General features: G+C 43.9%; 1 protein-coding gene across 1 annotated transcript in view; it reads right to left on the bottom strand.

Annotated features, from left to right (window-relative positions):
- Window positions 1-14581, bottom strand: part of LOC117501062 (peroxidasin homolog) — a 187364-nt gene that overhangs the window by 91710 nt on the left and 81073 nt on the right. Inside the window, exons 11-13 of the mRNA XM_034159863.1 lie at window positions 13442-13717; window positions 5362-5474; window positions 4955-5111 (exon numbers count right to left, since the gene is read on the bottom strand). Of these exons, the coding sequence (XP_034015754.1) occupies window positions 4955-5111; window positions 5362-5474; window positions 13442-13717 (546 nt within the window). The remainder of the gene's footprint in view (window positions 1-4954; window positions 5112-5361; window positions 5475-13441; window positions 13718-14581) is intronic.

Below are 14581 nucleotides of genomic sequence, written 5' to 3'. Positions count from 1 at the left end.
GTAGGTGGGTCCTACTCTGACCAGAGTAGGACCATATATACACTGTCAGTGTTAATTGAACACTGGTGATTTTACTGTGTATAGACCAACAAACACATTCACACCCACACAGGATTTGGCTCTTAGGTTGTGGATCAGAGCCTCTGTGCTGTCCTTTTCTAGCCACTGGTAGGTCTTCTTGATGTCAGGCACTTCCTCTATCTGTCGATTGTACATCCCAAGGAGGGGCTTTGTCTTACATATCTCCTCCTCCAGTTCCTTATCATCGTCTGTCTTTGGCTGTCTGAGGCATTCTTGTAGCAGCTGTTCTCAGGGAGCCTCCTTTCTGATGTATTGGTTTCATCCTGGATTGTGGCTCTGACACTCACAAATACTCACCCTCCCTCCTTCCGTTGCTCACAGAGCCTCAGGGTGCTTGGACTTTGGATGGAAACCTCCATGTATTGTGAGGAGTTTTCATATCTTGACATCAGTGGCATCTATGTCCTCCTGTGGCCAACTTATTATCCCAGCTGGATATCTGATGACTGGTAGGGTGTATGTATTGATGGCTTGGAGCTTATTCCTACCACTGAGCTGGCTTCTCAGCACCTGTCTTACCTTCTGGAGGTATATGGCTGTGTTCTGACCTTCTTGCATCTTGATCATGGTTCCTATTGGCTTGTGGGAGTCCCAGGTACTTGTAGCTGTCCTGTATGTCCGGTATCCTGCCTTCTGGCGACTCCACCCCCTCAGTCCAGATGACCTTCCCTCTCTTTGCCACCATTCAGCCACACTTATCCAATCTGAATGACATCCCGATATCATCACTGTACATCCTAGTGAGCTGGATCAGTAAGCCAATGTCTCACTCACTCTTGGCATACAACCATATGGATGTCATCCATGTACAGTGGGTGGCTGACGGTTACTCCACTCCTGAATCAATATCTACAGCCACTCTTTGTGATGAGTTGAGTATACAGTGTGTGTATGTGTATATATATACACTCAACAAAAATATAAACGCAACACTTTTGGTTTTGCTCCCATTTTGTATGAGATGAACTCAAAGATCTAAAACCTTTTCCACATACACAATATCACCATTTCCCTCAAATATTGTTCACAAACCAGTCTAAATCTGTGATAGTGAGCACTTCTCCTTTGCTGAGATAATCCATCCCACCTCACAGGTGTGCCATATCAAGATGCTGATTAGACACCATGATTAGTGCACAGGTATGCCTTAGACTGCCCACAATAAAAGGCCACTCTGAAAGGTGCAGTTTTATCACACAGCACAATGCCACAGATGTCGCAAGATTTGAGGGAGCGTGCAATTGGCATGCTGACAGCAGGAATGTCAACCAGAGCTGTTGCTCGTGTATTGAATGTTCATTTCTCTACCATAAGCCGTCTCCACAGGCGTTTCAGAGAATTTGGCAGTACATCCAACCAGCCTCACAACCGCAGACCACGTGTAACCACACCAGCCCAGGACCTCCACATCCAGCATGTTCACCTCCAAGATCGTCTGAGACCATCCACTCGGACAGCTGCTAAAACAATCGGTTTGCATAACCAAAGAATTTCTGCACAAACTGTCAGAAACCGTCTCAGGAAAGCTCATCTGCATGCTCGTCGTCCTCATCGGGGTCTCGACCTGACTCCAGTTAGTCATCGTAACGGACTTGAGTGGGCAAATGCTCACATTCGCTGGCGTTTGGCACGTTGGAGAGGTGTTCTCTTCACGGATGAATCCTGGTTCACACTGTTCAGGGCAGATGGCAGACAGCGTGTGTGGCATCGTGTGGGTGAGCGGTTTTCTGATGTCAATGTTGTGGATCGAGTGGCCCATGGTGGCGGTGGGGTTATGGTATGGGCAGGCGTCTGTTATGGACGAAGAACACAGGTGCATTTTATTGATGGCATTTTGAATGCATAGAGATACCGTGACGAGATCCTGAGGCCCATTGTTGTGCCATACATCCAAGAACATCACCTCATGTTGCAGCAGGATAATGCACGGCCCCATGTTGCAAGGATCTGTACACAATTCTTGGAAGCTGAAAATGTCCCAGTTCTTGCACGGCCGGCATACTCACCGGACATGTCACCCATTGAGCATGTTTGGGATGCTCTGGACCGGCGTATACGACAGCATGTACCAGTTCCTGCCAATATCCAGCAACTTCGCACAGCCATTGAAGAGGAGTGGACCAACATTCCACAGGCCACAATTGACAACCTGATCAACTCTATGCGAAGGACGTGTTGCACTGTATGAGGCAAATGGTGGTCACACCAGATACTGACTGGTATCCCCCCCCAATAAAACAAAACTGCACCTTTCAGAGTAGCCTTTTATTGTGGACAGTCTAAGGCACACCTGTGCACTAATCATGGTGTCTAATCAGCATCTTGATATGGCACACCTGTGAGGTGGGATGGATTATCTCAGCAAAGGAGAAGTGCTCACTATCACAGATTTAGACTGGTTTGTGAACAATATTTGAGGGAAATGGTGATATTGTGTATGTGGAAAAAGTTTTAGATCTTTGAGTTCATCACATACAAAATGGGAGCAAAACCAAAAGTGTTGCGTTTATAGTTTTGTTGAGTGTATTATTGTGAACACCCCCTTTTCTACTTTTTTTTTTACTAATAGCCCAATTTCATAGCCTTAAGAGTGTGCATATCATGAATGCTTGGTCTTGTTGGATTTGTGAGAATCTACTGGTACCTTGTTTCCCATGTAACAATAAGAAATATACTCAAAACCTGGATTAATCTTTTTAGTCACATAGCACTACTATTATTCTGAACACTACTGTAACTAAACGGTTTAATTTCAGTGTAAACCTACATGAATGGCTGTGTATGCAGCAGAGGAAGTATGACTGTAAGTCACTGCTGACCACAGGAAATAATATATCACATGATCAGATACTTCTCTCCCTTGGTAGAGGGACTAAAGAGGAGATCTGTGATTTCAAAACACCACGTTTTGGATGAGGTCAGAAAGAATCAGTACAAATCTACCTAACAAATTATTATATGGTGGAGTAATTAAATTGGAACATCGTGGAAGTATGAAAAACACAAAGCAAACAACAACAAAACAGCACACTAGACTATGCAGTGCAACATGTGGGGTCCTAGTGATGTGGACACACTGGGGACTGGCGTTATCTGAGCAGTCGCACTGAATGGGCGGGCTGGTAGACTGGAGAATGGTGTTGTGGGACCTGCTACAACTATAATGTTTGAAAACCCTGGATTCAAAAAGTACAAGTCTGACCACATAATTGTTCTAATAAACCAGCTGAATGGAATTAGTTCAACTCCTCAGGCGGGTTGATGAGCTAATCAGCAGATTCACCTGCTTTTGGTGCACAGGCAGAGGAAATACATGCTCGGACGTTTACTCACTGAAGCCAAGGTTTTACTCCTCTGGTTGTCACAACAGCCAAGTAAAACAATTTTATGAAATCATGAGCTGGATAGCTGCCTGACATTACCTGCAAAGCAACAAACTAACATGGAGAGTCACTGTAAAGACTGGGACATCCAAAATACGAGGGGTGAATGAGACGTTTTGGGCCTGACCCAGCAAAAGTAGCATGTGGTTCAACATCTTTGGCATTCTGAGAAATCTGCATCCGCACCTGGGTAACAGATAAGTATGGGATTGTCTGTTGGGGTGAAATATGGTGGAGACCTTGTGTGCCCTGTGGACGCAACGGGAGCCATGAAGGTCCAACAGGAAACGTGAACATGAGACTGCTAACAGGGCTCTGGTGAAACAAGTGGCCCTCAATGGCGGATCAGGCAGAGGACATGATGGATTGTCACCCAACGGCTGTGAAGACAGATGAAGGCTGCAGCAGGCCCTCAGACCCCAATCGTTTGGGATTTCCCAGCCATCGAACCAGGCTAAGGCTCTGTCAATGATTGTGTGTTTGTTGGCGTGGAACAACATTCCCACATTAAACAAACCCACGCACAGCCGTCTCTAGATGGTCCCTGAATGTAGAATTCAACCATCCCATCCAGAAATCTATTAAGGGACAGTCTTCCTCGCCATGAGTGTACTTTTTGTTGTTGGCATTTATTCTTTTATCATCAGAGTTTATTTGGTTTAATACTTTGATTCCTTGGAGTTCCTTTAAAACTAGTCATTATAACTGTCATTATAAAAAGCAAATGTGTAATTTTTCGGGATATAAGTCGCAGCAGAGCATAAATCGAATCTAGTTTTAAAAGGGACTTATAATCCTCAAAATACAGTATTTACATCGGTGGTAAAATAAATTTACAAACTGGTCAACCTATGTACTTGCAAATGACAAATGTGATTCGGATGGTGTGAGAACATTTTTGGAAAGGCAGAATTTTACAAAATTGTACACTGCACCACAGTTAGTTATACTTTCTGCCATTCTATATCCTCAGCAGTGTCAAGATGACATGGTTGGACATCAAGAACATTGAGAACATTGCACAGACTACTTGAACAAGTACATCACAAACATGAAGAATCTGTCTGAAACCACAGATTATGAATTTTCATCAGAATTCAGAATTTTATAGCCAAGGGTCAAGTTGTCTTCCAAATATCTGCTTGTAATCTTTTAGTTCTTGCAATGAGATGGCATAAGCATCAGAGAGAGTGAGGCATAACCTGTGTGCACACATAAGAAATGTGACGTTCTTTCATGATGTTTTACTGGTGATGTTAATCATGGTATCACTTATACCACATAATGACAAATGACTGGTGTATCAATATCAGCTTTGGATCACCTCTGGAGATATTTTTTATTTTATTGTGTGTTTGCTATGTCATCATAACATCACTCATAAAAATGTGATTACAAATGATTTTCTGACATCCTGTAAACTTTGATCAACAGAATGGGAACGTGTGTTCAAACGTTTGCCTGGTACTGTATATGAACATACATCTTACCTGTAACGGTTAGCACCATGCTAGCAACCTGAGATCCAATGGGATTGCGAGCTACGCACTCATAGCGTCCAGCGTCAGCAGTGCCCACGTCCTTCACTTCAAGATAACCATCAGGGCTGATGTGGAACTTTCCACTTTCTGTCACTTGAACACCGTCCTGGTAGAGAGCAGTTGAGGAGGTGAGATGAAGAGCAATCAATCTCAATGCTAACTAATCAAAGCCTGCAGTCGATTCTCCATATTTTGGGCAGAAACGTCCACTTCAATAATGTTAAACATTTTGCGACTCAAGAGTTTTTTTTTCACTGTTCCTTTACAAACACAATCTTTTAGCACTTATGTAACCCGATGACGTTTGTGGTAACGAGGCGATAAGTACTCCTCTCTGCAAACATCTAGCATCTAACCTTATTCCAAGTGAGGACAGGTTGTGGCTGACCCTGAGCACTGCAGGAAATCTGGATATCCTGGCCAGACTCTACCGTCAGGTCCCTTGGAGCATTTGTGAAAACAGGCGTTACTGAATGATTTAAAACATACACACATACACACACGTATGTTAATGATAATGCATCACTGCTGGAAGTGCAATCAATCACAGCACAACAGACATGACACTCTGGGATTCAACTCCGTGTCGGTTTGCAACTCCACAGCTTGTGTTACAATGCAGTTGTGTTGTTTTTTCCCTTCCCTATTACAGGGCTGCAAAACATAAAATGCCATTAATTAAGGAGGTCTACAGTTCAAAGAGAACCTTGAAAATAGTTTAAAAAGAAGAAAACCATTCATGTGCCAATAATTCTCAGTGACTCAGATAGACAATGTGATTCATGCTTTTCTGTTATTTCTATCTCAGTCAACCAATTTGTGGAGTATTTTGTTATTGGTTTACAGTAAGTGCATCAGATCAATAATGTTTGCCGTCAAAGCTTTGATCTTAACACACCCCAAACCATACGGCTGAAAGGAGTTCACATGTGGTCACACTCGTGGGCGTGGCAAGAACTGTAGCAAACGGCTGAGATCTCTGCATTTGGGGGTCATGGAACTGGGAGTGTTTCTGGCGATTTCTGAAACAAGGTGAACGAATACTGGAGTGCTGCAATCAATCACACCTACATCACTGATTGGGCAAATAAAGACAAGGATGGAGCACAGAAAAATAAATTAGAGGCAGTATTTTGATGAGTGACAGGCACAAATTTAAAAAGTACCAGGGTGTCTTTTCTGGAGTGTAAGTCACACCTGTCAAATGGCTCTTTAAAGCCGCGTTCACACCGGGCGCCACGCGAGCGACAGCAGCGACAGGTTGCCATGTAATCCCTATGGAAGGACGTGTTTGTGGCACCAAGCCACGCAGCGCGATGCGATGGACACAAATGAAGCAACGCGAGTGAAGCGATTTTGAGCGATTGACGCGTTTGTGGCGCGGTATTGCGTTGCATCATGTCGCGTTGCCCTCATTCCCAAGTTGAAAAATCTGAACTTTTTCGTCTTGTCGCGCCGCGATGACCAGTCAGGGACTGGATATGTAGTGACGTGGAGATGTCTGGAGTGTGACTGAGTTGGATGTGAACATGTCCTGTCTCTGGTAGCCAGCCTGTGAGCAGGATTGTCCCTTTTGTCCTTTATTTCACAATTATGAGAGAGTTTGGGGGAAGAGCAAGGAGCAGCCCCACAGCAGGGCCAGAAGAGTTTTTTTTTAAATTGTTTACATGTGCGCGCGTGAACGGGACAGGAGGTCCTCAAACTGGGTCCTGCAGAGGCGGAAGAACCGCTGAAAGTGGCCGTCATCCAGACGCAGCTCCTGCAGCAAATAATGATACTCTCTGAATTGGGAACATCTCATGACGTTTGTCAGCTTTCCACAACAACTCGCTCTGTGTGATCAAGGTCTGTCATGTTAACTTGACTGACAACCGGAGCTGGTGAGCGGAATGGAAGCTCCTCCTATTTGATGACGCACTAGGGCGAATTTTTGCAGCAAAAGCAGAGCGACACACCGGGCGAATTTGTGGCATCTGGTCGCACCCGGTGTGAACGCGGCATAAGAGAGAGAGAAAAAAAATCATATACAAGTTGCACTGGAGTAAAAGTCACATTTGCCACTTCATGCAACATGTAGCAAAATTAATTTAATCATGGCAAAAATGTATTTATAAGGCACACACGGTGTTAAGCAGCACAACTAACCGAGCTAATTAATGTCACCATATGAGGTTCAGAACATGAGTAAACTACTTTCAGCCACTGAACAGACGATCATATATGAGGTGAACGTGCAATGCAAGTAAATGTTTGAAAACTCCTTTGTTTGTAAAAGATAATAAACTCACTGTTAATTTTCTTCTTGTAGTTCTAAAAGAGGTGCCCTTGTTGTTCCAAATAAGTTGAAATAAGGTTTCTTCTTAATAGAATAAAAAATAATATCCAAAAGTGTGGTATTGCAGTTAAAAACATTATTTCTTGAGAATGATGTTTTTCCCTTCACTGTTGTCTTATTCCTCTATTTCTTCTTTGTCTTCCTCCTCCTCCACACTATGTTTTTGGTAAGAGAAGAAGAAGGAGATATCTCTGCTAATACATTAGTTTAAGTATTTGAGACAGTGCCGTTTTGTGATCAGACTAAGGCCGGATTTTATTTGAGTCTCTATACAGAGAGTGAAGTCTGCTATTTGGGAATTTCTGCTTCATCATTTAATAATTAACAACAGATTATCAACCTGCAATGGATGATTTATGCCAATTAACACAGCACAGACGTATATTTGTGGATTTTTTCTGGTTTACTTTTGTAAGGTTTCCTGAAGTCACTGACAGCGGTCCAACTGGAAAAGGCGCGTTCAGTTTAAACCATCTCACTGCAGCATTTATCCATTATTTTTAAGTTTCTGTTTCTCTGTTGTGTCCTGCAGTGCCACTCCGGAACAGATGTCCATTTACTCAGTTCACTGTGTCCCTTGCAGCACGCTTTGCTGTTTGATAAAGACATTTATTCATATTTATTTGCTTGAAATGAGTATGACTGCTAATCATATTTTATCTCTGGAGCCCGACTTAAGGAAAAGTTCAAAGTAGTGACGCCATCACAATCGCTCATATAACGAATACTTTAAAATGGCCCGGACTCGGTTTTAACGTGTGCCGAAAGTAATTCAGCCGTTAGGAAGTTTCAAACAAAAAAGAAAGTTTAATGTTGTGTTCCTCAGTTTCACTGTAATGAAAATTTGTGGTTGTGAATCGTGATTTTTTGGTATATAAATTGTAACGGACTATAAGTCCCATGACGTCTCACCCCCCCCCCCACCCCCCCAAAAAAACACCTTATACTCCAGAAAATATGGTAAGTTTCAGAATAACCAGTCAACACTGGTGTTGTAACCTCCAGCAGAACCAGGTTCTGTTAAAAGGGAGTTTTTCCTTCCCACTGTAGCCAAGTGCTTGCTCACAGGGGGTCGTTTTGACCATTGGGGTTTTACATAATTATTGTATGGCCTTGCCTTACAATATAAAGCGCCTTGGGGCAACTGTTTGTTGTGATTTGGCGCTATATAAAAAAAAAAATTGATTGATTGATTGTAGTACAGTGTTCGTGCCGAGTCATCATGAAATACTGTATCAAGACAATTCAAGTCTGGGAGTACGCGCTGTTGCACTGTATTAGGACACCCTGGATCTTGGATGGCAATCATCCAGGCAGCCAACCAGTCCATTGTCAACTCACAAAAGGAACCATCTATCTGTTGCAGCCAGATGAAATTTGGGCGTGTCCTTGGCCTTCCCCAGTCACTGGGGTCCTCAGCACTGAGGCACCTGTGAGCACGATTATGGCCAGAGAATTGAGTCACATGGCTAAGACGTCACAGCCGACGTTCCTTCACAATACAAGTGATACTCCTCATCACATGAGCTTCAAATTTCATGCAACTGGTCCATCAAAGTTTGGCAGTGAAGTAACACCAAAGCCTTAATGCTGTAGAGCCTTTGGGTTTCTAAGATTTGAGTCAAAAAAAGAATTTTCTAAGTCATGAAAAGAATTTCCTTTGACATCACTATAATTTTATTTATTAGCCTTTCTGTTGTGTGGGCCGCCGAAGAGGAGGTACTGCTGGCCCACCACCAGAGGGCGCCCTGCCTGTTGGCACTTTTCAGGCTCCAGAGGGCGCACTGGCCAGGTGGATCCTCCAGGTGCACCGTTTGGCTGTCAGCTGTCATTCATCACTCATCACTTCATTCCATAAAAGCCTGGGAAAGACACCATAACTCTGCAGAGTTATCAGCTTACCACGCAGGTAAACCAACTCAGCCGTTTTGTGCCGTACGCACATTCATTGTTACTGAAGTCTTTGCAGTTGTGACTTATACTTGCAGCTTGTAGCCGAGTTTGTGGACATTGGAGGAGTTGGCGTCTCCACTCCTCACTTCTGACTTACTAAGTATAACAATTGACACTGCACGTCCTCCAGTTTTTCCTCTGCACTCTGGGAGTATTTGGATTTATTCCTACAAGAGGATTTCTGTGAGTTGCTGTTTACTGGGTGTTCACATACCCACCCTAACCTGTTTTTGTTCCTGCCAGCAGTACCGGGTCTGACAGCCACGAGCGGTGGCCACCTGGGGGAATCGGGACTTGGCGGCTCTGGTGTGTTGCAGGTCTCCGTTGGCGGTGGAACTTTGTGGGTCCCGGCTCTTCTCTGGATAGGCGTCTCCGACCCTCAGGCCTGCCCACGCGTCACCCTTTTGGTTACTGATTGACTTAAGCATATTTGGTTGTGTTGCACATTTGCATAATAAATTGTCATTTATTTGAATTCCTACTGGCCGTTCATTTACGCCCCCTGGCGTGGGTCCGTGCATTTCACTTTCCCAACACTTTCAACAGGGGATTCATAATATGACGTTGCCAATATGATTAAAATTTGCAATGTCTGTAAAAAATTTCAAACAGGCAGTGTTGAACTGCATTCGGTAGTGACCTATACAGTCTGTGACAGCGATCATAGTGGCTATATATGAGTATAGATCATGTACAGGTTTCCACCGGGAAGCACATGGCATTAGCCAATCAGAGTAGAGATGCACGGTGACATCTGCTGGCTGCTCTCTCAAACAAATAATCCAACATGGCGAAAAACGTTCCAAAACAGCTTATTTTGGTATGAATCTATTATGTTTCTCATATATTTTGTACACGTTAGCAAGAAATAAACATTTCTAAATCTAAAAAACAAAAGCTGTTTTTGAAACTAGATAGCACCTCTGAAGTGACATTACAGATGTGCACGCTCCATGTTCACACATCACGTGAGGTCAAATGTAACTTCCGGTTATTTCAAAACCTCATGCATGCACACACACACTTCCTTCTGCAGACAGCATTAAAAGGACAATAAAATATTCATTATGGAATTACCTCCAGGTAAATACAGTATGTTCTCTTCATTAAAATGAGCTTGTAATTGTGCAATGTTAAAAAAATAAAGACATTATGCTGCTTGGATTTCAGTAGAAACTAAATTTTGTCAGTTTTGTGAAATTTGAAAAGGCTGTACAAACTACCACAGATATATGGAATTATTGAATAAATTAGGGGAGGACATCGACAACACTGTTGTCCCGGTTTTGTCACAAAATTGACATGTGTCCAATTTGTGCTGATATTGATTAAAAAATACAACACTTAAAAAAAAACATTAAAAAATATAAAACAAGTGCAAACCTTTTCCAAAGTTAAAAAAATGACTCATTTTGCCTTTTTGTCCAGTCTATACAGCTGTTTTCCCCGTCATCGAATGTCATTTTAAACATATTTTACTCGTGGGATGCCTGTTGCCATGGCTAAACATCCATCCATCAATAAAAACCTCTGTTAGTCTGCTGTTCATTTACAGAGGCCTCGAACGCGCAAATAAAAGTGACACCATCAGGAAGCGAGAAAGCTATGTAGAAGCCCGGAGAATATCGTGTGCTTTTGTTTGTTGCAATCTCAACATCACCAAACATCATGCCTGGGTTCTTGTTGTTCTGGGTAAGGGCTCCTTCACACATAACACAATTGAAGCCGACTAGCACACGAAGGAGGAACTGCATTCCATTCTTGAAAAATCGGAGCTGCCTCTAACGCCTCGTACACCTGTCGCTACAACTATTCGCACACACCAGTGGCCGAAAGACAGAGAGTGCCCTGTGAGAGCCCATTTGATCCCTCTCGTGGCAGGTGTCGGCCAAATTCCAGGTGACACACATGAACATCCAACATCATTTGGCATGTGTGTGTCAGCGAGCCGCCTCCCAGCTGCAAATGACGGCTCAGTGCACACGATGTGTCACATTAAAAACACAGAGACCACAGCCAGGCCAGGTATATTAATAAGTACTACACTAATTATATACACAATTACATAACAAATAACTAAAAATGATCACATAACACAGAAACAGAGAGTGACATGTTGGTGTCTGCGCTGAACGGGACAGGGGGGCATGGCCGCCAACAGCAGTAGCTGTTGAGATCTCTGGTTCTGGACGTCATGACTGGGGAACACATACCGTATTTTGACAGACATGCCACTGTGACGCATGTGTGTCTGCTTGCTGTCTTCATGTGGACATACATAAAAACATATATCGCTGTTGCGATGGGCTGCCACGAGCGAGTGCACGGCGCATACATTGACAGGCTGTTCCAGGTGAAAGAGACCGTCAGATCATAACACACAGCGGGTGATCTGAATGTCACGTCACCCACGTGCGCTCTGTTCCACATGACGCATTGTCTGTCCAGCGGCGTGCTGCCCATACAACATGCGTGTCTGGCCCGACCCATGCGCAGGGCCGGCTGGACACGCCAGGCCAGTAGATGTGGACATGATAAGAGAGCACTGCTTCATTGATGTCATGTCATGACTGTACGTCTGTGACCATGGGACATCTACAGAGGAACAGACAGTTCATACTTGTCTTGTCTGCTCGATAAGAGGGATTCAATATAATGCTGTGTTTTTTTATGGTGTGTGTGTTTTTTTTTTCCTCCACAGCAGAGGTGCCATGTGGTGCAACATGTTCCAGCTGCTCGGACTGTTTTCGTGCACACCTGTGCGACCATGCGTCCCTCACAACAGCATGTGGAATCTTTCATGGTTCCCCATTTCGTGTTTGATTCGCAGATTTTCTTCCGGATTTCCATATTTTCTTGTGTGTGAAGGGGCCCTAAGGTTTGCATTCAGTAATATATTGCCAATATTGTTGAAAACAGTGATTATAAAACATTGTGAACCCGACTTCAATGGCACTGACCTGCCTGCAGGCCAATCTGGTTTTAAGGGATGAAGTTAAAACTTCCTTTTCCTGTTTGCTGACACAGATCAAGTAAGGCAGCAGTCATGTAGTGCTGTAAAATGTAATGTGACCATGAAATACACAAATGTAGTTGCACAAATTCAGAACAAAAGTCACTGAATTATGCTGTCAAAGACTGTTAATCCAAACCTTTCACAGCTGAGGTGTTTGCCCAGATTGTGGAAATCTACACAGTCATCACGTCAAAATCCCTGCATGGTTCCCGTGTCACAGGCAACAGTAAGACACCTGGATATGGGAAAATCCCACAAACTCTGAAGCAGAAAAGGGAGTCTGGGGCCATTTCACAGCAGCCTGACACTAATTACCTGCTCTGAAATCATTGCTGAGCTGTGTACAGTACAACCATTTTTACAGCGGAAGACAGATGTCCCCCAACATGTACAAAGCACCATGGTGCCAAAAGATTCACAGAATTATACACCAAACTTCCAGGACAGATAACCTGTGAATGTGTGCCTGTATTCTTCTGACGGAGTGAGTGTGCCCCTGCACACAGCAGCCACAGCGCACTGCCAGCATGATGGTGGAGTTGTACACAGCTTTAAACAGTGGTGAACCATTATGCAACATGTACTTTTCGCCGTGTTAACAGCCATTACTACATGGAAAAACATGGTGCCATGTTGGATTACAGGCTGCCATGCTCTCCGATGCTACACTAAGCCTGTCATTTCACTTATGCACACGTACACACAAGAAACAACCAAGTATAACAGTCATTTTCATGCACCCTTGTCCCCTCACCACACCTTTAGCAAAATAAAACCCATGAGAAAACACATACACATAGGACACATACAAATGTGTGTATACAAAGAGCCGTACGTTTTGCAATGAAGATTAGCTGTGCGGCCCTCCCACCCTCTTGAGATTTTACCACATTGCATTTTTGAGGTGCGCATGACAGCAGCCACACGAAGGGCAGAAATATGAGCACGTTTTCAAGTATGCACAGGTGTCTTGCACATTCTGCAACGTGACTTTCCAGGATGCATATAAGTGAAAGTGAGAATGAGGCTCAATAAGATGAAAGATGCTTGACAGGCAAAACAACACAATTCCATCAATCCGGTGCAGTCACGCCGGTGTATGTGAGGGCATAAATCACCATCCACTCCTCACCTCTCTGCTGGATACTGAGCTGCACGGCAGCGCGCACAGACCCCACCGGGCTGATTGCCTGACATTCGTATTGGCCCTCGTCGTGGGCTGCCACCCGAGTGATGCGAAGTTCACCAGAAGACAGGACCACGTGACGGCGGTCCAGTGGTAAGGGGCTGCCTCCTCGTGTCCAGGCGATGACCGGCTGGGGGTATCCGCTGGCCTCACAGGGAAAGTCCACTGTGTGACCCTCCAGGACTGACTGGTCCTGTGGTGTGACTGTGAAATGGGGGACCGCTGGAAACGAAACAGAGAGACTGTTACGGAAATGCTATCTCACTGTATAATGTCTGTCCTTTCTACGGCTGTCCAGGAACAAAACAGCAGGAGAACACAGCCGTTTGAGAAGACTTATCTGACTCTGGATAAACACTGTGATTGCTTGACCTTTTCCCATCACATGTCCAAAGCACCTCGACCTACAGTACCTTCCTGTACTTTAAATATTTCTTGACTTTTGTTGTTCCTCTGAGCTTTCTAACTTTCATCTGCAAAGTCCAACTTCTCTTCCTGTACTGCCTGAGCACTACAGATCATTGCTGTTTGCAGCACTGTATTCTAAACCAGATCGTTTTTCCCCATCCTCAGCTGTTGTCCCATTCAAGACTCTTTATAATCTCTTTCTGACTGCACTCTGTTGCTTATATATGCACCCAGTTTCCCTCCTTGTCTTCCTCCTTCTCCCTGCAAACTAGTTCTACCACCTGTGACAAAATATGATAAGATGGTGACTCAAAACCACAAGTAATGATATCTTTGCTCGTTATCTCCTGATTCAACACAGGAAACCAAAAAATGCAGAAGTAATGTGCTGAGGTTTGGAAAGTGTTTTAGTAAACTGCATTCAGGGACGTAAGTAGAACTCAGTGTTTTTGGACTACTGCATACTTTATACGACATTTCAAACTTTAATCAAACACCATGGCAGAATCCATCCTCACCCCTTTAACATTTTTCTTCTTTACGTCTCCTTGTCCTACATGTTCCTTCTCAAGCACTTCTCTCGTTCAACCTGTATGCCCAATTAGACCTCCACTGTCAACTTTTCTACTTCTTGAGTCGCGTCAAAGGAAAACTCTACTTCACCAATTAAAAACGTTT

This window comes from Thalassophryne amazonica, chromosome 19 (genome assembly GCF_902500255.1).
Source record: "Thalassophryne amazonica chromosome 19, fThaAma1.1, whole genome shotgun sequence".
NCBI classification, from domain to species: Eukaryota; Metazoa; Chordata; class Actinopteri; order Batrachoidiformes; family Batrachoididae; genus Thalassophryne; species Thalassophryne amazonica.
The sequence above is the reverse complement of the archived record's forward strand: the minus strand, read 5'-3'. Positions and strand labels throughout refer to the sequence as shown.